We start from the raw sequence: 22,609 nt of genomic DNA, 5'->3' as shown, positions 1-22,609 counted from the left end.
TACACAATTATGCCCCAAAAATATAACCACAATTATTACCTGTTTATTACAATTGTTCAGTGATTTTACATTTTTATTGCACTTACACTTCAAAATGAAATTCAAGTAATGTTCATTTACTTTTTGAAACTAAAATCCCGATCATGATTGATAATGCAGTAACTGTGCTGCAATAAAATTGACATTGCATTTTAAAATTGTGCTTTTCAGTGTTTCCATCCAATCTTTTCACTCATTTTGATGTGCACATGAGAAGCCTGTATGCCAATAAAACAACAAAAAAAGAATGTATCCAAGAAATCCAAACAAATTATGTGCTATCAGACAGACTTCTCTTGCAAACGAGAACCAGGTGAGTTTTCTTTCTGTATTAATCAACATTAAAACTTCTAGTCGAATGTGTGCCTTTACTTCACATTGCACTTTCAGCAATGTGACAATTGCTGCACACATTTGTGGATGCTGAAAATATAAATCAAGCTGATGGAGTAGAAGGATGTATGAGATGAAATCATCTCTGGCTGTGCAGCATCCATCTATTATTTAAACTCTTGATCAGCGTGCTCTTAGATCTGGTGTCTGATAAGTTTTACATCCACAGAATGAATGAGCTGATCCTGCTTTATGCTTTGCAACAATTTATTCAAGTCAGTTGCAGACCACATGGCAAGGCAACAAATGTCTTTAAAAACGTGGATCCATGAGAACAGAAGTGCAGAAGCTCAAGCCGTTTGCTTGCACATCTGAACAGAAACATAAGGAGGCAGCAGGTTTTTCTTTTTGTTCCAAGTCTCTCATAAAAACTGTGCCGTCCACGATCGAAGGCTTGTCGTTTGTTTGGCAGTTCCTTGCTGGTGTTCCTTGGGGTTGGGTGAGGAGCAGGAAGGACGGTCACTGCGGGGGGAGAGGAATCCCCCGGGGGTCGGTCACCTGACCCTCCTGCAGGTTCTTCACCAGCTGGGCCAGCCAGCGCTTGGTGGTGGTGTCGTCCTTCAGGACCTGAGCGAAGGTGGTGTCTTTGAGCTGGTCGGGGAGGCACTGTCGCAGAGCTTCTCTGGCTCTGACCGACATTAAACACTCAGGTTAGGTACAGACACACTGACTGAATCACTTTTACACACACATATGCACAAATATATACCGCATATCGCTGTTACAACCCTGGATAGTTTGAGTTGAAACTTTTAATCTTGTGGCTTCTTTTATCTGCCAAAGTATCCTTGGGCAAGACACTGAGCCCCACGATGCAAAACATGATACATGAAAACTCTGCCTTTATTGCAAAGTTTTACGTTTTTAAAGGTATACAGGGGGTCCTCAACTTACACCAGAGTTCCGTTCATACAGATCAATGTAAGTCAATTTTTGCCGTAAGTCGGAACTCCGGAGAAAATGTAAACAAAGCCGTTAGGTGCATCACGATATTGATCAGTTCTTCATAAAAGTCACAAATAACAATGACTTTCATGCATGTATGAGTCATTTTACAAGAAGATTACAGAATATGTTGCACTGTTTTTACAACTTGATCTAATAATGTCGATGTTCGTCGGTGTTTCGCTCTGTTCCGAGCGTTTTATTACATCTAATTTCACTTCCATGGTGTGTTGTCCTTAAGGCAGAATTAATGACATACTTTTATTTTGAAAAATACGTTGTTTTGAAGTTGTCTTCTGACAGTTGTCACTTGCTGTCTGCTATTCTGATGTTTAATTTTACACACACGTGTTTTTCTGGATGCACGGCTCTCTACTTTGTAAACGCCACAGAGGCAATGTCATAAGTAATTAATTTCATTTTTGGACTCACTGGTTAAGTTAAAAGGGTTTATTTACGTGCATTTATGTTGTTTTACTCTGTTTTTCTTGCAGTTTTCACTCTGTAATGTCTATCAAGAAGTCAAGTGCAAGCAAGCACGAGTTTAACTAATTGGACAGGTGCAGCTTTTACCATCACCATTTTCTTTGACATCAGAAAAGTCTGACTTACACTTGGGAGCCATTATGAAGGGCAAAGAGTTCGTGAATGTAGAACAATCCAAGGTGGCGTACAACCGGCGAATGTAAACAAAGCCGTTATAGTGCTGTGTGATGACGTATTCATCCGCTCCACTCATCAACTAGTTCCACGTAGAGACTGTTTGTCATTTATGCGTTATGACATTTGGATACCGATTTCTGTACGGCAGTACTGGTCTTCTCTACATTCAAATATAATCTCTGAATCCCAGAACCTGTTGGCAGGTTTAAAGGTGGCACGCCATCTTTAAAAAAACATTTATCAGAACCAGAAACCTGTAAACCTGCAAAACTTCAGATCACGGCTTAAAATTGTGTTATTTCAGCAAAATCCTTTTATTCTACACATCATTTTTAAATGATTTACCATAAATTATCCCTTTGTAGAAACTATATTCTGTAAAATAATTTTAAAATTCTGCACTAATTTTGCTGTGACGTCATAAAAATTTAGAGACTGTTCCGCTGAACTGCAGGCAGTGTACACAGTGCAAAGAGAAGACACATATGGAAAGTAATTAAAAATGTAAGTAAGAAAATATCTACAGTATTTTTTTGAGCACTGGAAACATCTGTGGGCACAAAAATATTGTATATGTTAATTACACTTTTTTTTTTCAATTTTTGTGAAATAAATAATAACTTTTGTTTTCTCCTTTTTTATAATTCATGTCATTATTATTGTCACACTACACAAGAGTAACTTCCGAGTTCTTTCTACTTCTAGCCATGGTTGTGCCGTTTCCATAGAAGTGCAGGAATTTATACGGCAATGAAAAATGAGCCCACAGTGAGCAAAGTCTAATTTTGCAGCTCTGTCCATCATTTTTAGCAGTTATGATAAACACTGTGCTCACTAAATCTAGGATCTGGGAAACCTGACATTTAAGCTGTAATAAGGTTTCTTCAACCTAATGTTGATGATAAACCAGATCTGTTCCAGTCTCACAGGCAACTTGCAACCTGAAGTTCTGCATTTCTTTTCTCCTGATGTTTAATTGTTGGTGTTTTCGACAGTCTAAATACCTGGAGTTGTCAGACAGCCGTAAGTAACATCGCACTACATGCTTGAGGAGGCGAGCTGACGGCTCTTTGGAGAGCTGCAGGACCATTTTACCCTGAAACACAAGAACAAACAGTGAGCACAAAGAATGCAAATCTGCACACAACTGTATCTAATACTGACTATTTATAGGACATAAAAAAACTCACTAGAATCATAGCGACATGAGAGAAGCGCTCGTATGTTTGGCAGATATATGCCAGCCCCGTGTCATCCAGGAGAATCTTCTGCAGGATGAAGGTAGCAACCTGGAAAACAATTATTTCAGACCCTTTGACTTATTATTTTTTTTCCTGAGAACCTAAACTACAAGTAGCTTTCCTCTATTGATCTCAGATGAGAAAATGTTTTATGATATTGTGATTTATAAAGTTAAAATCATTCAACTTTTGTCTTCTCTGCCTTTAGGGATTCACTGGGAATTTAGCATGAATTTGAAACCACTTGTTAGCCTCAGATACAACGATACAGTCGGGGCAAAGTACCGTTTTGGAGAGTTCACTTCCAGACTCCATGATACGAAGGCACAAAGGAATTATCTCTGTGGTCAACAGGAAGTTGATCACCTCTTGCTCATCTGTTTTCACCAAAGCACCTGGACAAGAATGAAACAAGGAACGAATGAGACTAAGCTCTTTAATAAAATTACAGCATTATATTTAATTTCAACAACTGAAATTCACACAGTATAGTCATATGTTGGGATGCTGTCTGTAAAAGTTTTCCTTAAAGAACCCATATTGGGTCCATTTTCAGCAGATTAATGAAATTTCCACAGGATAGCTTTCCTTTTTTCAGCTCTAAATACTCCAAAGATGATTCATTTTTACCACAACTGTAAAACCCCTGGTTGTAGCTCTCTTCTAAACAGGCTGTTTCAGTGTCTGTAGCTTTAAATGTAACTGAGCCGCTGCAGTGCCCACCCCCTTCAGGAAGAAGACTCTCTCTGCATCTCTGATTCACAGCGCTAGTTTTCTAACTTTCTCTTTGAGCGATTATTTGAAATGGAAATTTAAAATTTACAGCACAATGACTGTATTTTACTCAGTCCATGTGTTTTATGTGTTACTATGTGTTTGGTGAGTTTGTCAGATGACCCCGCACTTTTAAAATTAGTAGTTCCACTGTGCAGAAATAGCTCTGAAAAGACTGTTAGTTATTATTTAGTGTTATGTGTTTGAGTCACTATTTCATGCTTGTTTGGTCGTCTAACAACAGAAACAAAAAACTATGTAAATGAGAATATTTTTATTGGAAATTTGGCTGTATTAAATTGCAGTATATGTGACCATAGAAGCAAACAGATGTGAAAGACACAATTATGTCAATCCTTTCCTCAATTTCTACTTTAAAACGGACTAAAATTCTGACCAGCTTGTAACAATGGCATTCTATCTAGTTGGGGACATACACAGCACAACAATAATGGATTTTCACCATATTGGACTTTGAAAATTTAATTATAAATCCGTAGAGGAATGAACATTTCTTACCTATGACTCCTAAGCTGGTGAGGCGGAGGTATTCAAACGGCCGTGTTTTGCTGACAGTGTGTAAGAACGGGTAGAGGAACAGTGGGATGTGTGCAGCCAGGAAAGCCGACCTGTGAAGGACAAAACGTCACTGTGAGCAACAAAAAGTCAATAATCCCCTGCTGGTAAAGCTCCACCACTATTTCACGGGGATGTTCCGATCAAGTTTTTGTGGGCCTGATCCCGACTGATCCTTTTAATGCTGAGGATCTCAGTCAGTCACAACATGTCTGGTCTGATACTTCTCTCCAAATACAAGTTGAGGGTAGAGAGAAACTGAACTTTTTGCAGCTTTAGGGATTACAATTTGAGATCAAAATGCAGCAACAGAATTAATTTTTTCTATCGATTAATTTATCGACTGACAAACTGTGTTATAGTACAGCATAGCATGTAAACAAGTGTTTACACATGAAAATGCAAAACTGTAGATGTAGTCTGGAAACTCCAAAATGATAAAAAAAATAAATTTTAAAAAAGATTATTACCTAAATCAGTACCACAACTCCAAAAGAAATGTAAATTTCTAGCAAACGCCTTTACAATGTGAAAAATTTCTGTCTGTATAGTAAAGAAAGTGCAGGATTTTTTCATATTAATGTGTAATGATTCTCTGCCTTTGGTAATAGCTTTGAACTCTTTAAAAAGTTCACTAAATTTGCTGCACTGATGTTTTTAACTCATATGTATGGTGTGTTTGACACTGCGTTTATAAAATTTGAACTTTTGCAGTGCATCGTGGCAGCTTGGTAGTATCTGCTGGTCTACATCTAGTCTTAAGTAGCTGCATTTTAGCCACAATTTCATCCTCATTCCAATGTCTGACAACAAAAATAGAAAAATATGGAAATGAGAACAACTTTCTTGGGAATTTCACTGAGTTAAAATACAGTTTATGTGAGCACAGACAGCAGGAGAGAGAATTCCGTTACCGTGTCTCTGGATGGGAGGCAACACACTGGAGGAGAGCGAGGGCGTTACAGACTCTGTTGGACTGGTGTGCTGTCAGGGTCGGTGGGTTGATTGATGGGTAGATGTTGACGATTTCCTGGAATTGTAAGGGTTGGAAATATAGGTTAGTTGCTTTTTTAGAATACATTAGAGAAAAAAAGGTCTTTGTTATACGCTGAACACATAACATTGCTGCTGCATTAATCAGTTATAGTGACGGCATTTTGTCTTTTAGAGATAGGCCACTTTTTGGTTAATGTTCCTCATGGCTTCATTCAGACATACTGAACAGAGTGTTGAAGAGAGCCACAGTAAGAATAGACAGAACATCAAGTTACATGTAACACATAATAACGCATTAAACCAAGGACTAGATCATAAAAAAACTTGCCAATACTGCTTTTGAAAAGTGAGCTGGGTATGAAGTTGACACGTTTAGATGTCATCAGATTAATGGAATATAGTGTATGTCTGAAAGAAGATTAATAAATCAAATGCAAAAGAGTCTTTTAGTGCCCTTTCTCTATCCTAAAACCTGTGGAAAACCTTCCCCTCCTCACCTGCAGCAGGGCCGCTATGGTTCCACAGGAGTGCCACAACATGGGAGCCAGGTCCGGCACCGACTCCCTCTTCTTGCTGAGCTCCAGGAGAGCGTTCTCCCTGGTCTCTGGACTGGACAGCTCATTGATCCACTGGTAGATCTTCTCTCTGTCCACTTGTGCCAGTGCTGTGGTTACAGCCTGGAGACAACACAGATTAATGTAGCAGCAAGTTCTGTCTTGTACAAAGACAACACCTCATTTAAAACTTGTCAAGGTTGTATATAGTGTTATCCAAAGTTGTTTAAATCAATCCAACTGGACTTTAAGAAGGTTTCTTGAATGAATGAGAACCTACACAGACATGTTGTATATAGTGATTATAAACTTATTATGGTAGCTCTTCAGCAAGCTTTCAATATACGACATCAAAGTGAAAATCATTTTAAGCTAGTTTTCTTGTTTTCTTGTCTAATCTCCCATAAAACTGAAGTTATAACCAGGAGGCGGACAGTGTAATAGCAAGTGCAAATTAATTAAATTGTACTGAACTAGATATAACAGAGTGGCATGGAAATGTATCTTTTCACTGGCTGAAGAATGTATTCTAGTTTAGCATTCTGTGACATTAGCCTGCATTATATGGACATGCTGCTATGTAGCTTAGCTCAGGCTAACTAGCTAATTTGAAAGTTAGCAGTTGTGTTTACTTACTGCTCCTGCAGCCAACATTCTGTGCAGCGTTTGGATTTAATCCAGTAAAGGGCTTTTAAAAACCAGTGGTACAATTTCTAACCGATTCTAAAGAACTGAAACAGAATGATTCTGCCGAAACACTGCTGATATGAGGCTACATTAGCATCTGTCAGCCGGAAGCTCTTCTTCTTCTTCTTCTTCTTCTACGAACTGGTTCATTTCCGCCGCCTGCTGGTGTAAAGTCTGAACGTACAACATTCGTTTAAAAAATAATACCTTCTTGATCAAATTTGACAGCATGAGATACAGAAATATGATTCGATAACACTTAGTATAGATTATGTAATAATGATTTTTAAAAAAAACCTTAAAAAAATATTTTATTTTTCTGAAGGTTTTGACCAGAAGCTTGTTTCTGCCTCATATTTTTTTGATGTTTCTGTGTAAATAAAAAAGAAATGAGTTGAGAAATGATAACATATTGTAGAAATTTTGGAAAATGACCATCTCATAAAAATACAGTAATTTTCCACACTTAAAATACATTTTCTGGTCTTCATTTTACATTCTTATCAAAGCAAAAAAAAAAATTAAATGACATTTTTTCATATAAAACAAACCTGTGTAATTACACAAGATATTTCTAATTTAACAAACATGTCTTTGTAACACTACACAACCAATATTTCTTTTTCTGTTTATTGTTACTAATTCTATCTATTTTTAGGAATAAATTTACAGTAATAAACTTGAATGTAAGCATTTCATGTATTCTAAATTGAGAAAATATTTGTGAAATTGCGATAAGTTTGCGAACAGTCCTGGTTATTTAAAGTTCCTGGTTTTTAAATGTTATTTTATTTTTGCTGTTTTTTGATATTTCTGTGTTTCAAAAATACTTTAAAATATTCTAAAATTAAGAGGACGAATTCAGTACAACCACAGATTTGTTTTTATAATGCACTTTAAACACCTTTCAAATTAGCATTACAAAGAACACAACATTGGACCAGCAATGTTATAAAGTTAACAGACTTTGCCTACACTTCATTAGTACAGCTAGAAATCGATTCTGATAAATATTCACTTCAAATGCAAATAGAATGTGTTGATGTTCTGCTTCAAAAATGTGCATGTTGATAGTTCTGACTTAAATAAGCTTGTCAGTCAGAGCTTTTTGAGTTTTGTAGTGTGTCTATGAAGCAGTTTGTGTTTCACTGTAGAGTTACAATACCTGAAATATCTATTTATATCACCTGTGTTTATATTCAAAGTTTCATTACCAGTATTGAATTAGTGTTTTTGAGCAGTTGTAAAAGCCCTAATAGTCCAACAGAGGGAGACAGATCTGCATCAGAATCCTGTAAACTCAATCATACACTCACATAAAAAAAAAAAACAAGATCTTAATTGTGTTAAATGGTGTAGACTTTGCTTTTCACAACCACGCAGCAAACCTGCATGCAACAGTAAATAAATGCTATTGATGCAGTTTGTGAATGGAAGTTTTTATTACAGAAAATTAAACACAGAAAAAGCTGCTGGTGCTTGAATGTGAAACGCAAGTTTTTATCACAGTCTGTGGAAGAATACGTATTTGCCCAGTTGGAATTTTATATTAAACCGATGGCACCTTTAAAAATATCTTAGAAAAACAACCTACTTTTTCCTTGACTTTACATTCGGCATTGAAGTTTGTTGACAAAATGTTAATGTTAAGAACAGGAGTCAGCTGTGTGGAGGTTTGACATCCGGTGATTCCTGACGAATGTTCCTTTGGAGATGAAAGAGACAGACTGTTAATAATAATGTAAAAAAAAATAAAATAAAATGTAGAATAGAATATGAAAATATAGACATTGTCATTTCCACAGAGCAAATAGTGGACAAGTATGGAAACAAGAGTCAATTTTCTTTGTAAAGCATAAAAAAATCTACTTTATTTTTTTCCTGTTCTTCTATTATAACTGTCGTATAGAACCTGTGGATGTTCTAACAAAGGCTTCCTCCTGTTCTACTCACTCTGCATCCTTCAAGTTAAAGGCCTCCTGCTCTGGACCTGCAGCTCTCAGGTCTCTAGTTTTGGCACCAAGATGGAATCCTGCAGAGTCACAGTTTCACATCACTTTCAAAACGTAAAGTCTTTTTATACGGAGATGATCGACACCTCGTCTGTCACGTTTACGAACACAACAGGAAGGAATCCATTATAGAAGACAAGGAGATAACAAGAATTTTATTACACTCTAGCTAACTGGAATGTAAATAAGTACATTTACTTTTGCAAAAAGACTGTGATTGAGTGCAAATTTGAGGTTCTTGTAGTTTGTCCACAGTGTTCAATAGACTCCAGTCAGACTGTTTTACCTCCAGGAATAGGGAGTCCCAGGTACATATCATCACCCCTAAACTAAATGTTCAAATGCCTGTTAAACTGTCAGTGAAAAGATCTCAGTATTGCGCTTTTTCCAGCCATGTTGCTCATATGTAAACATATAAGTGCAGTAACGTTTAATAATGCAAGTACAATTTATGTGTTTGTACCTTAGTAAGATAGCAAGACAAAGTAGAATTTCAATTAATATGATATTGTAGTATATAATTTTAGTTTTTGTTAAAATAATCAATTCAGAATTCTAACGTTTAACACAGGAGACAAAAATGACCTGAAAAAAGGGTTCTTGAGGTCCAGGATGTTTCCAGATCTGAAGCCTGATTGGTCGACTGTGGCCGTGATGTGGATGTCGTAGCTCTGTCTGGTGAGACAAAAGGCCAAAGTTGGTACATTTACAAGAAAAAGGCTGAAAACAAACCTCCAGGGGTGGCGTTAGCTTCATTAAATCAATCATTTGTGACCTATTTTTAATCTTATGGTTCTGTCCTGGCGGTCAGGTACATAGACATGAGATTATTGTATGAGCCATGGCGACAAGAAACAACTGATGCATAATCAGGAGTTCAAATGATTGGCTGATGAATTAATAAGTCAACGGACAGACAATTAATTGGTGATAATTTGGTATTTAATTCATCAGTTAGGTGTTTTTTTTTTAAAGGAAAACGCTCTAAATTGTCTAGTAGCAGCTTCATAATGTGAGGATTTGCTGGATTCACAGACGGTGAACTCAATGTCAATGTTGTTTGATTGCTGATCAGACAAAGAAAGCAATTTAAATATGTTAATACAGGGTTTTACACTGTTTTATATGACTATATATTAAGAGAAGAACCAACTCTTCATTCTGAAACCTTAAAAACAAACTCAGACACTTTGTATCTCAACAAGATTTAGAAAACTCCCTGCTGTTAAGACAATTAGATATTTGCAGCTCCTTCAAAATGCTGCATTTTGTGTTTTTTCCTTTACATGGTTTATCTTTTTTTTTTTTTTTTTTTTACCTTTGCCTGTTAAGTAATGTCAAAAATGTATATTTGTGACAAGATGCTCTAGAAATAAACTTACTTGCTAAGATAAAGCACTTCTTCTTGGACAGGTTAAACCTCTTAAGCAAGATAGGAAATGTGAGAAATGAGAATGCAACTTACTAAACTATAAAAACTGTAATTTGTATGCTTGTGATTGTAATTTTGCAACCCTGCAAGATGGGAGAAGACACTAAATAAGTAGTACCGTGTTGCAGAAATCCAGTAGTATTAAAAAAACAGTGCATGGCTCTAGTCTGGGTCCACTGCTCTGTTGATAGCTCAGTCTTATTAACATCACACCTACTTGTTGTTAGCGGCCAGCAGCACCGTCCCAGACAGAGTTTGTCCCAACTTAGCGAATAGAGGCGTCTGAAGCAAACACCTGATCTGAGCCCAGCGGGTCAGAGGCTCAGTGGGAGCTGTGGAGAGCCACACTGTGGACCTACAAACACAGAAAGAACCGGAGAGTTTACCACTCTGCACACTGACTTCTAATGAATATGTGGATGAAGACATGAGCTGATATGATTTTCAGCTGCTCAGCTGCAAACTTTGCTACAGTATGTTATATCCTCCCTGTCTTCCTGCACTGAAAATCATTCAAACCATCAATCAGTCAAAGTAGAAGGAAGTCAGAGTTTTATTTACTTGGACCCCCGATAAGCCACATCAAACCAGAAGGCGAATCCATGGACCAGACCAGACTGGAGCAGAGTAAACACAAAGGGAATCTCCACTCTGGAGGCACAGATTTCATTTCTGCATTTATACTGTAACATGTATACACAATATATAAAATAACTACTATATAACAGGCATATCATTTATCTTATGCATGCTTTAAACCTTATAAACATACATTTAAAGCTTCAACAAGCTGAAAATGTTGTAAAATAAAGCATTGCTGATGTGACTTTAGCAGTCAAACATGATGATGTACCTGTGTAGATCCTCTTCTTTAGCCTCCATGAAGTTGATGCAATGTTTCACAGACCTGGCCATCAGGATGTGCACATCAAATGTGTCCTGGAATGCACATCAACTTTAATACAATCCTTTGCTCATAATATAAGAAAAAGTAATTTCAAACAACCATTTGTAATTTTAGGCTAAAATGTAACACAGTTAAACCTTGGAAATGGTCAAACCTGCAGCATAACATTGAGTTACCGTAGTTCAGACAATTAAAATATAAGTATGACAAAAGCCTAAATAAATCCATTTTAAATCATCTAATTATTGTGATCAAGTTTTCTGTTAAAATTAAAATAACAGAATGTTCTTAAAGGATCTTCATCGACTTATTTTGCATCTACAATTTTCAAAATCTTCACTACTTGGTGAACAAATACTATGTTATACGGTTGCTGTTCTGTCACCTGCAGTAAATGTAGGTTTTGCTGTAACTCACCACTATCGGCTGCCTGAAAAACTCATCCACTGCAGCGCTGTGAAGAGCACTGAGGCTCACACCGTAGAAGCTTCTCTGCTGCCTGAAAACAGCAAAGAGTGGATATCAAATCATTTGTACGTTCAACTGATCGACATGTCTGGTAGCTCATGTGTGACTGTGAGGACTGGATGTGAATCAGTAACGTTAAAAACAAATCTGGTGTGATGAAATGGAAAGAAAAGGCAGTGTTAGTTAGCCTCACTACAAACAATCAACCTAGCTTGGTGTTTATGCAGAGATTTTATGGTATTATTGTGCACCATTTAGCAACTTTCATATCAGATGTTCCTTATTCCCTTTCACGTTGTGTGTATGAGCTCCATGGATCGTGGTTCTTCCTGCTCCCCCCATTGCTGGATGGTTTTTTATTGTTTCTGCGTGGGCTCCAAAATAATGATAAGCTATTATTTGCACATTAAAGGATGGACATTTTCAGCTGTGAACATTCAAATGACATCTTCTGAATCAGTATTTTCTATTAAATCACTTCTTGAAACCCATTTCTACAGGCTTGCTTTAATGTGATGTCATCTATTTCTGCTTATATTTCTATTTTTATTATTTTTATCGTCTATTTTTTAAACTTTATCTTTTTTATGTTAATTTTATTCTCTTTTACCCATTATTTATTTTACCAATTTACTATTACTACTATTATTCTAATTTTTAGCCTTGTGTTTATGGCATTACCATCTATTTTCTCTTATTCCACTTTTTCTGACTTGGATGGGGCATTTTATTATTGTATCTGGTGTTGTCATCCTAATTTATTTTGAAAATCTTTTACCATGTTCATTCTTAAATTATTCACTATCCTTCTTTTCTTCATTGCATTGTCTATAAACCCCTTTGTAAATTCAGTTTTTAAAGGTTGCTTTATTAATTAAGTTATTTTTCAATAATTTATTATCAAATAATAGTTTTCAATGGAACTGTGGCTCAGGTTTGTTCATGATGGAATTGTTGGTCTCTATTATATTGTAAGGTCTTCGTATAAAGTTCTCTGAGACTACGTAATAATTTGCTAAAAATAAAAAGGTATTTGAATTAGATATTCTGCAGCATTTCCCAAATTACTGAATTAAACACTGTTGGTCTTTATTGCTATTTTGATTACTGTATTGCTGCATATTTAAGATGTTTAAAATCTTAAAGTTTCAAACTTTGAGTGATGCTGCTGTAGTTATTATGAATGAATGCATTTTTGAAACACTGCTGAAATAGTTTGGGTATAAAAACATCAGTTTATAGTTTACCTTCATTCCTCAAGGCTGACTAAGCCTGACCTGCACATAGTGGTGGAGCAGTGAAGGGCGCAGAGCATAGCGACACTCACACACACCGGGACGCTTGCATGCACAAGCAAACTGCAAAACAGAGCTCATATTGTTTGCAGGAATTTTGCAGAAATACATGAATACAGCAGAATGCATCTAATGTGTGGAAGAAAAAACAAATAGGTGTAGTCTGCAATATACAGCAAAACAACATAAGTCTTCTTTATTTTTATGACTAAATTGGGGGGAAATGCTTTATTACATTAGAATAAAGTGTAAAATGTTGTATTGATCTATACTTTCTGCTGTGAGGACCAGGTCTCTCTCTTATCCTTCTTGAACATTCAGGTCTAATAAATGCTGGTACATGCAGGCAGTGTAAAGTATGGTGTCTCAACAGGAAAATACTGATGCTCCGATGTTAAAAATGCCTCGATAGTTTTTACACGCTTAAAGAAAAACCCAAGCCATCAACACAAAGTGGACGTCTGCATAATTAGCCTCACCCTAACTGGTTGAGGCAGATGGCTGCTCTCACTGAGCCTGGTTCTGCCGGAGGTTTATTCTTGTTTTTCCTGTTTTCTCTCTCCCACTGTCACCAAAGAGCTGCTCAAAAGGGAATCTTAGGATTTGTTTGTGGTAAGGTAATTATTTAGCCTTACCACAAACTTTTAAATGAACTAAAACTGAACACGACTAAATAATTAGCTACAAATTTTTAGCTTAATTCTGGGGTAGGCAGTGTTTTTGACCTCACTGGGCAAACATTTCTTTCAGTATATTGTAATTTACATGGTCTGAGAAGAAACTAGATTTCTGCACCTCCCCAGGCTTTAGAGAATCTAGCCATTGATGGGAGATTTTAGCCAATCAAATGGGTTTCCATCCAGATTAGGTGAAAGAGTATAAGGAGAAACCAAATCAGCAGCGGGAGTAAGATTGGGATTTGAATCTAGCAGAAATGTCAATGGAACTTTTGTTTTGACAGTTTTTGCCTGTTTAAAGTGCATGTCATACGCCTTTTGCTTTGTTTTGTTTGTATTTATTTGCCATTTAGCCTTTTCTAGATGTCTGTCTACAGCAGCTTTAAGATCATGTCAGTGTCAAAGTCAAACAGCACAATAAACAGTGACTGGACACAGTGGAATTGTGAATTCTGCTCAGTCTAATCTTAGTTTTTTTAGTCTTTTTGCAAAGGCATCTCAACCGTTCACTTAAATATTCACATAATATTCAATTAAAATGATAAATCTTCAGCCATTTGAAATTATATTGGTATATGGGATCAATATTGTCCCTTTCTTATGTTTTAGAAAACAGTTCTTGCTTTAACGTTCAAGTTTAAATGACCGGTCGTGGGCCAAATGATGTTTGAAGTAGAAACTCCAGAGGGAAAACTATATTCTGACACAAAATCTCTGTATTTACTTAAGCAGAAAATAAAAAATAAAAATCTGCCTCAACCAATATGTCCAGCCTACAGCAGCGCATGCAAGTCAAATCCTTTTTTGCTGTGTATTAGTCAGGACTGAAGTCGAGCGTTTTACACCCAACAGGAAACACGCCTGACTGAGGTCAAACACTGAGAACACGCATGTGTGTGAGAGAGAAAGAAAAAGAAAAAGAAAGGGAGCCAGTGTGTTTGTGTCCTCATGCATGGATTTATGTCTGAGCATGCTTGTGTGTGTGAGAGACCAGAAACTGGCTTGAGCGTAGTGTTCAAAGTAGAGCTGCTCGTCAGTGAAGGGAGCCAGATGGATATCACCATAGGAGGGAAACATCAGACCTGGAGACAGAGCGAGAGAATGACAGAGAATGACTTAGAGAGACATCATGAGACACAGATATAAAACATTACAGACAGACACATGTACACCAAGGGGATGGTGACAAATTAAACTGTTTATTAGGGTAATTTATCATAGAAATCCATTCATCCATCTGTCCATCTGTTTGTAGATGTTGTGGTTGTAGTAGCAGCAGGTTAAGACTAATGGTGATGGTTAGAACATAGATCGATTGATAAATCAAGAGCACATTGCACCAATCCATCCTTCCAACTCATTTTCCTGTCATTTGTGTACAAGAACTTGAGATCTCAGCATCTCACCTCCAACCCAACTGAAGCAATCCAAGTTTCCAGCAAAGAACCTCAAACAGAAATGGTAGCCAAAACTGCAAAAATACTCAAAAGTTACAATAAACCAGCATTATCCTTTCACCTTGCTTTGTCTGCTCTTACCATTGGGTTTGAGCCATTTCCTGGCGTACAGGAAGTTCCCCATGAGCCTCTCATTGAGCAGCATGTAGCCCATCGGCTCCGAGACGATGACGTCCACCATGTCAGGACAATTGACCTGCCGAACCTCCCTGTCCAGGACCCTGATCCGCTCAGAGAGATGGTTGCTCTGGACCAGGATCTGTACAGAAAACAGAAAACATCTGGATAAAAACCACATAAATAGGACAATGATATATACAGTTCAGCACACTGGACTCTGTGTATGGGACGTTCCTGAACAATCCTGCAGCTTTATGTAGTGGACATCGTTTTTATAGATTTCCCTTCTTTCCTCATCGGCTCTTTTGTGCAATTTGGGTATAGTAGATGTGGCAAGGAGAAGAAGTCAGTCAAAGCGTGAGTCAGCGTAGGAGTGGCTTCCAAATATGTTGTTGTTCCAGTTGAAAACAAAATCAAATGTCTTAGTTAGAGTGTATCAGAATGAACTTCCACCTGGATGTTTGTATGTTTACAGGCTTTGAACTTTTTGGCATCATTTCACAGTGAAACAGGAAAAAAATCCTGTATTTTTTTTAGCTTGAGAAGTGCTTTAACTCTGAGTCACATAACTTTGTCTATGAGGAAAATGAATGGAATTTTGCTTCTGGAACCAGGGTCGTCCAAAATAGCTGATCTCCTTCACAACTTCTGTTTTTGTTTTTAGCGTTTTCGGTGAGGTCTCACTTCAGGGAGACAACAGGATTGTATCTTTTCCTGTCTTTTCCAAGATCAAATAGTTCAGAGTATTTCACCCTGAACAAAAAATGCGTTTCCTCACTTACCTCTAGTGGTTGTGGTTTTGCGATTCCAGAAACAATGCTGTGTTCTGGATAATCCACAATGTGCACAGTTTTTATAGTGTAGCTTCAAAAAGGACAGAGCATTCGGAGACTGATCTGTGTCCAAACTTGTAAAAATAAAATCCAAACTCCAACAGTCGTTTGGGGGAAAAAATTGGACTTTGCGGTGAGAAATTTACAACACTTCCTTCTGAATGCCTACCATGAAGCAGATACATCTGACATCGTCTCAGATCTTTTAATTTTGCATTTATGTAAACAGGCTTATTGTTGTTACATTTAAAAGGGTAGAAAATAGCATGCAACTGCAGCCAGTGATTGTTAAACTTGAGTGAATGTGTATTGAAACTGATAGATTGCTTCTTCTATGTTGGGGATGAGTTTTGAGAAAAAGCAGCTAAGAAAAGGGACATCTGGAACGGCCTGCTTAACCTGCTGCCACCATGACCTGATCCTGGATAGGCTGAAGAAAATGGATGGATGTGGGTGATAAATGGTCCACATTCATCATATATAACACCTTTTACCCCTAGGAGGATTGTGCTTTACAATGTTTATGGCTTTCAGGAAGCACTGACTTGGAACTTACTAATTAAGTCTCTATTGTATTGGAAGTCTGCTTTAATGGCTAATAAAAAGCTGATATAATCCCCAGACATTGGTCTAAGCCCTGTACTGTGCATAAGCATCTCCTTGTAGCCCCCATGCTACTGAACTCTGGGCCAGATGTTGCCGCAACCCATTAACTCCCCAGAATGCTACGCTCTGCATGTGATGTATGTACTCAAAGTCTGTGTGTGTGTGCTATCTAGTGCAACGCTGTGGTTTCTCATAAGGCGTTAGCACGGCCAAAGCACACAAAACATTATTCTCCAAACTCTGCATGTGAGCTCACAGTCAGAAGATTCAAGTCTTGCTAGTAGATTTGTCAAAGAAACTCAAACAATGGTAAGAGAATAGTTTCACAGCCAGTGTGCAACGTTGAACTTATACGGTTTTAAAGCCAACAATATGATGAGAAAAATTATGGATGTACGATGCACTGACCTTTGTGTACTTGGCCATTGGGCTGGAATCGACTGCATACACTTTGGAAGCTCCTGCCTGGGCTGCGAAGAAAGACAGAATACCAGAACCACAGCATACATCCAGAACCACCTACAGAGACAAGAAGGCAGGATGGATTGTGAATTGGATTTTGTTACAATGTGCCAAGATGGGTTTTAGTTCAGACGATCTGCAGCCTTTTTCCTAAAGATATGAGGTCAAACAGTCCATCAGAAAAGTCTCCTTAAAGTGAAGCAGTGCTCAGATGACACTAAATTTGATTCAATCAGAGACTTGTTCAAGTAAATCAACTTGCAGCTGCTGTTTAAAAGTTAGAAATATGACTGTGCCTCAGGTTTAACACAAAACATTGCTCATTAAGTAGCATTGTGACAGTGGGAAACATGAACATAAACTAAGAAAATGCTAAATAAAGAACAGCTCAAGTACTGTCAGAAGAAGGCATTCTGGTAGTAGTCAGGTTTCTAAACCACTTCTCAGGAGGCGCAACAAGCCCAAATGCTGCAGATGTGCTTTGGCATTCCAGCATTTACCAGTGTATGACTGGAAAAAGTGTTATTTACTCATGAATTCGGGTTTGAAAGTTGCTGCTTTAAAGATTGGACACCTGTACTGACTCAACTCCACACTGACCAAGGTGAAGTAGCACTCCATCCTGTGGTTTGCATCTTTATGGAGAAGGATTCATGCTGGGACAGGATAAGGAGGCCACACACACCTCAAAGCTTTGACTTAAAGACACTAGAAGATCAATACTGTCATTGACTTTCCTCCACAGTCGCCTGACCTTTACTAACCCTACATTTAAAACCTACAGTGTGTTAGATAACTAAGTTGTAGCATACCAAAGTTCTGTGTATAAGTATACAACAGAACTGTGCAATGTCACCTAAATGTCAAATGATTCAAAACTGTATCCCCGCTTAATAATTGCATTAATTTTAAAGTGACAAGTTGAGTTTTTCCTCTATGAATGTATCGAACAAACCACAGTATCACATAGTACAGGATAAGTGGGCTTTGGACACTTAATAAAGTAATGTTTTCTAATGTAGCGTCTAACTAGGAGCCCACCTTGTCCCTGAAGTCAGCATCATTGGCTAAAATGGCTCTCTGATAGGTGGCGGTCCTCAGGTAGTCCTGAAGTAGACTCTGCTGCAGGCTCAGACAGCTGTGGAACTGTAAACACACAAAAACACACAGAACAACCAACATGTATTTGAAGTTTCAGACTTTAATATCATAATGTGTAAGTGTCTACCTGGTAGCACTGTGTCGGGGCATTTTCAGTCCTTGTTTCAAACACCGTGGGGTGTCTCCTAGAAGCTGCTTGGCCTCTCTCTGCATCCTCATCTCCTCTCTCGTCTCCTCCTCTGCAACTTATCCGACTGTCTTTAACATCTCCTCTCTTCAGTAACCTCTGGAAGTTCTTCATATCTGAGGAATCAAAGACCACAAGATGTTTTCAGAGTTACATATGCCAGATATATCCAGGATGATGAACAGGATGCAACATTACACACCAGCTGCCGTTTTGAACTGCAGCAGAAGGCTCAGCTTGCCGATGGTGACCAGGAAGGACTGACCTCCGACCTGGCAGCAGTCCATGTCCTCACAAACAGTAAACTGGAAAACTGATGCTCTGTTGGCTGAAAAGATACATCTTGAAGCTTAAGACTTCTTTATATTTCAGACATTGTTATTTACAGTATCTATGTTACAGATAGCTTGTAGTATTCTGATTTCCTGATGCACTGAAAATGGTGCACACTCAAAATACTGATGTGATTTAGGATGTTTTCTTGGTACTGCACTAAACATTACATTTTAGTGCACACTTTTTTCCACTACTGAAGCTTTCTTCGTCTGTATTCTCAATCTATTCTAGCACAACATCTGTGTTTGTATGTAGATCTGAGTCTGTGTGGTCCTCCAGTAATCACCATCCTGCACAGTGAGCTGCTGAGCCTCCAGTCCTTTGGTGAGGAACACAGTGAGTTCCTGTTCGGCTTTCTGTCTGAACACATGGACATACTGCTCTCTGATCACCTCCGCCTGAATGTGCTCCTCCTTTAGAAACACAACCAGAGCACAAGTTTTCATATGGGTCAACTGGTGTCTTCACAGCAAATTGGTAGCTAGTTTGACATCCGAAAGAAATCTAGTGAGGTTGCCGTCACATATTTACAACTTGAGATTCTTGTTAAGACATTTCATATATTAATAATCAAACTAATTAGACTAATACATGCTTTGTGCAGTCCTCGGCTCAGTATGGCATTGTTATCTAGTGTTTTATGATAATAATTTGTGCACTAACACTAAACCAACTTAGCCAAAATGCAACTAACTGAGTAACGATTCATCAGAACAGTAAATGTGATCGAGTCCATCTCCAGTTTTACCTCCTCATGCGTCTCCATGTGGGCCTCCTCCGATCTCGCCTCCTCCTGCAGAGTGAAGACCCTGACGGAGAAAGCCAGTGACTCCTCACTGCTCTCCTCCATTCTTCAGTGTGGAAGGAAGCTGCTGGTTGGGAAGAAAAGTAGGCGAGGAGGAGGAGGAGGAGGAGAGGAGGGGATGGAGGAAAGGGGGAGGAGAGATGGAGGGAAGAATAAGATGGAAAATAGGGAGAGCAATGGGGGACAGAGAAATTGTAGCATTTCCGTTAAAACTTCCGCTCCAGCAGCACTTGAACCAAAAGAAATAATTTCCCCAGTTTATATGTTGCTTTGTTGGCTGCTTAATTGATGGTGTTGTAGCTCCATATATGAAGAAAAGGAGAATAAAAGCTAAATTTGCAGCTGTAGAATGTAGAAGTCAACAAAGAGAAGACAGAAGTGGAACAACAGAGAAAGATTCTGGTCGAGAAACAGAAAGAACTGGACGAGGTGAAAGAGAAAATGAAGGAGGCTTATCTGAAAATGAAAGAGGAGAAGAAAAAGGTGAAGAAAGACATGAAGAAACTAGAAATGGAAGACAAGAGCGAGATCCTGGAGCAAGAAAAACTAGAAATCCAGGGAAAGATTGATGAACTGGAAAAAGAAAAGACAAAACTAGAAGAAGAGAATAAAGGACTCCAGGACAAGAATAAAGAATTGGAGCAAGAAAAGACAGAAATGGAGGTGAAGTATGAGAATCTGCAGAGCGAGAACCAAGATTTGAAGCAGCAGAAAACAGAAACAGACGACAGAAATAAAGAGCTGCAAGAAGACAAGATGAAGCTGCAGGAAGAGACTCAAGAACTGGAGGCAACGCAGCAAGAAAAGGAGCAAAAGAAGAAGAAGGTGGGCTGCTGGAGCTGGATGTTCAGGAAGTCCTGAGGTGGACGAGACTCATGAGCTTCCTCTGACTCACCCCTTCCTCACCCTTCACTCCCCCTTTTTCTCCCTCCTTCAACTCTCATCTTCTTTCTGCCTCTCCCTCTCCCATCCTTCTTCCATTTCATCCTCACCTCTATCATCCAAAATACCTCATCTCCTCACCCCATCTTCTCTCTACCTCACCTCTACCACCTCTTTCCTCTATTAACCCCAAATCCCTAAAAAAAACTAAAAAAATAAAAAAACAAAAATATTTCGTGTTTCTACATATTCTCCATATTATTTATTACCTCATTTTAATTACCTGCATTATTTTTTACTTTTCTATTCTATCTGTATTATTTTTTTTCAGTAATGTGAATTAAAGCTTATTTGCAGATATACTAATGTCTGCAAATATAAGAATGTCAATTCCCAGCAATAACATAAAAAGAAACACATTAATCCATCGTGTTTTCATCAAAAAACTCTGACCACATGTATTATTTGTGATTTTATCTACTGTATATGATTACCAGCACCTACTGCTAAGAAAAGTCAACATTTTCTTGTATTTTGTGGCAGTTTTGTTCATCACTTGTAGTTTCCTAAATCTACAGGAACATTTTTATAGCAAAAATACAGATTTTGAGTGGAATTTAAGTTTCAGTTGAACAAGGTCTTCTCTTACTCATGATTTAGAGATTTTTAAACTAAAGAATCAAAATCAATAAAGCAGAACCAGAGATGTCTTCTTTTTTGTCCCACACATATTTCTTCTTTGTCAAAACCCGATGCTAAAAGCAACGTTAAAACAACAATAACGGCCAGATGATCATCATTCACTCGCACAAATGTGACCACTTGAATTTCAACTAGCACACTCTCAAAAATTGGTTGCATATGTGACCATTTTGATTGCAGTCTGGGGCCCTGTATATTGGATATTGCAGACCAACACTCCCTCTGCTGGACAAACAGCATGACTGCAAGATGCAACATGACATCAAGTACTTTGTCTTCGCAGGGTCGGATAATGTTCGGGCACTTACAAATGAAAAAAAATCACACGAATGAGGACAAAACATATTATGTAAATGCAGTATTACATGCACATATGTATGGATGTGTGTAGTCTGACTCACCAGATCAAGGCCTCCATCCCCACACCATCACACCTCCTCCTCCATGCTTCATGGTGGAAACCAAGCATGTAGAGACCATCCATTCACCTTTTCTGTGTCACAAAAAGACACAGCGGGTGGAACCAAAGATCTCTAATTTGGACTCATCAGACCAAAGCACAGATTTCCACTGGTCTAATGTCCATCCCTTGTGTTTCTTGGAACAAACAAATCTCTTGTGCTTGTTGCTTTTCCTTAGTAGTGGGTTTTTTAGCAGCTATTTGACCATAAATCCCTGATTCATGCAGTCTCCTCTGAACAGTTGACGTAGAGATGTTTCTGCTACTAGAACTCTGTGTGGCATTTATCTGGGTTCTAAACTGAGGTGCTGTTAACTTGCCATTTCTGAGGCTGATGACTTGGATGAACTTATCCTCAGCAGCAGAGGTGACTCTTGGTCTTCCTTTCCTGGGGCGGTCCTCATGTGAGCCAGTTTCATCATAGCAATTGATGGTTTTTACGACTGCACTTGGGGATACATTCAAAGTTTTTGCAATTTTCCGGACTGACTGACCTTTAGTTCTTAAAGTAATGATGGACTGTCATTTCTCTTTACTTAGCTGATTGGTTCTTGCCTTAATATGGATTCTAACAGTTGTCAAATAGGGCTGTCAACTGTGGACCAACCTGACTTCTGTACAACACAACTGATGGTCCCAACCCCATTAAGAAGGCAAGAAAATCCACAAATTAACCTTGACAAGGCACACCTGTGAAGTGAAAACCATTTCAGGTGACTACCTCATGAAGCTCACTGAGAGAATGTTAAGAATGTGCAAAGCAGTGATCAAAGTAAAGGGTGGCTATTTTGGAGAATGTAAAATATAAAACGTGTTTTGATTTGTTTTACACTTTATTGTTTACTACATAATTCCATATGTGTTCATTCATAGTTTTGATGCCTTCAGTGAGAATCTACAATGTAAATAGTCATGAAAATAAAGAAAAAACACTAAATGAGAAGGTGTTTCCAAACTTTTGACTGGTAGTGTATTTCAGTTAATGCAGAAATAATCGAG

The 22,609-nt window shown here is 38.0% G+C and overlaps 2 protein-coding genes across 2 annotated transcripts; both read right to left on the bottom strand.

Annotated features, from left to right (window-relative positions):
- Positions 1-21: 21 nt before the first annotated feature.
- cnot9 (CCR4-NOT transcription complex subunit 9) lies at positions 22-6,987 on the bottom strand. Its single transcript, XM_023261497.3, has 8 exons — positions 6,818-6,987; positions 6,125-6,304; positions 5,546-5,661; positions 4,575-4,684; positions 3,567-3,676; positions 3,231-3,329; positions 3,045-3,136; positions 22-1,060 (listed from the first exon to the last, which is right to left on the bottom strand). The coding sequence occupies exons 1-8, from the start codon at positions 6,833-6,835 to the stop codon at positions 892-894; spliced, it is 894 nt and encodes a 297-aa protein (XP_023117265.1). The 5' UTR covers positions 6,836-6,987; the 3' UTR covers positions 22-891.
- A 1,304-nt stretch (positions 6,988-8,291) lies between these two features.
- Positions 8,292-21,628, bottom strand: LOC111562799 (histone-arginine methyltransferase CARM1-like). The gene is made up of 16 exons (XM_023261531.3): positions 21,552-21,628; positions 19,510-19,630; positions 19,048-19,174; positions 18,628-18,753; positions 18,366-18,541; positions 18,179-18,283; positions 17,084-17,194; positions 15,198-15,375; positions 14,651-14,741; positions 11,637-11,718; positions 11,166-11,251; positions 10,874-10,963; positions 10,530-10,667; positions 9,466-9,555; positions 8,822-8,900; positions 8,292-8,573 (listed from the first exon to the last, which is right to left on the bottom strand). The coding sequence occupies exons 2-15, from the start codon at positions 19,609-19,611 to the stop codon at positions 8,876-8,878; spliced, it is 1,527 nt and encodes a 508-aa protein (XP_023117299.1). The 5' UTR covers positions 19,612-19,630; positions 21,552-21,628; the 3' UTR covers positions 8,292-8,573; positions 8,822-8,875.
- Positions 21,629-22,609: the final 981 nt, after the last annotated feature.

Source organism: Amphiprion ocellaris, chromosome 24 (genome assembly GCF_022539595.1).
Source record: "Amphiprion ocellaris isolate individual 3 ecotype Okinawa chromosome 24, ASM2253959v1, whole genome shotgun sequence".
Classification (NCBI taxonomy): Eukaryota; Metazoa; Chordata; class Actinopteri; family Pomacentridae; genus Amphiprion; species Amphiprion ocellaris.
This window is presented reverse-complemented; position numbering and strand designations above follow the sequence as displayed.

Bases quoted from the DNA above. Each gene is read 5' to 3' on its own strand.
- cnot9 (XM_023261497.3), bottom strand. The intron at 4,685-5,545 runs GTAACGGAATTC...TGTCCTTCACAG, and splicing joins GCCTCCCATCCAGAGACACG to GTCGGCTTTCCTGGCTGCAC. The intron at 3,137-3,230 runs GTGAGTTTTTTT...CTTGTGTTTCAG, and splicing joins CTCATGTCGCTATGATTCTA to GGTAAAATGGTCCTGCAGCT.
- LOC111562799 (XM_023261531.3), bottom strand. From the start codon at position 19,611: ATGGAGGAGAGCAGTGAGGAGTCACTGGCTTTCTCCGTCAGGGTCTTC. The intron at 18,542-18,627 runs GTGTGTAATGTT...TTGATTCCTCAG, and splicing joins GCAGTTCAAAACGGCAGCTG to ATATGAAGAACTTCCAGAGG. The intron at 15,376-17,083 runs GTCAGTGCATCG...TTTTCTGTACAG, and splicing joins CAATGGCCAAGTACACAAAG to ATCCTGGTCCAGAGCAACCA.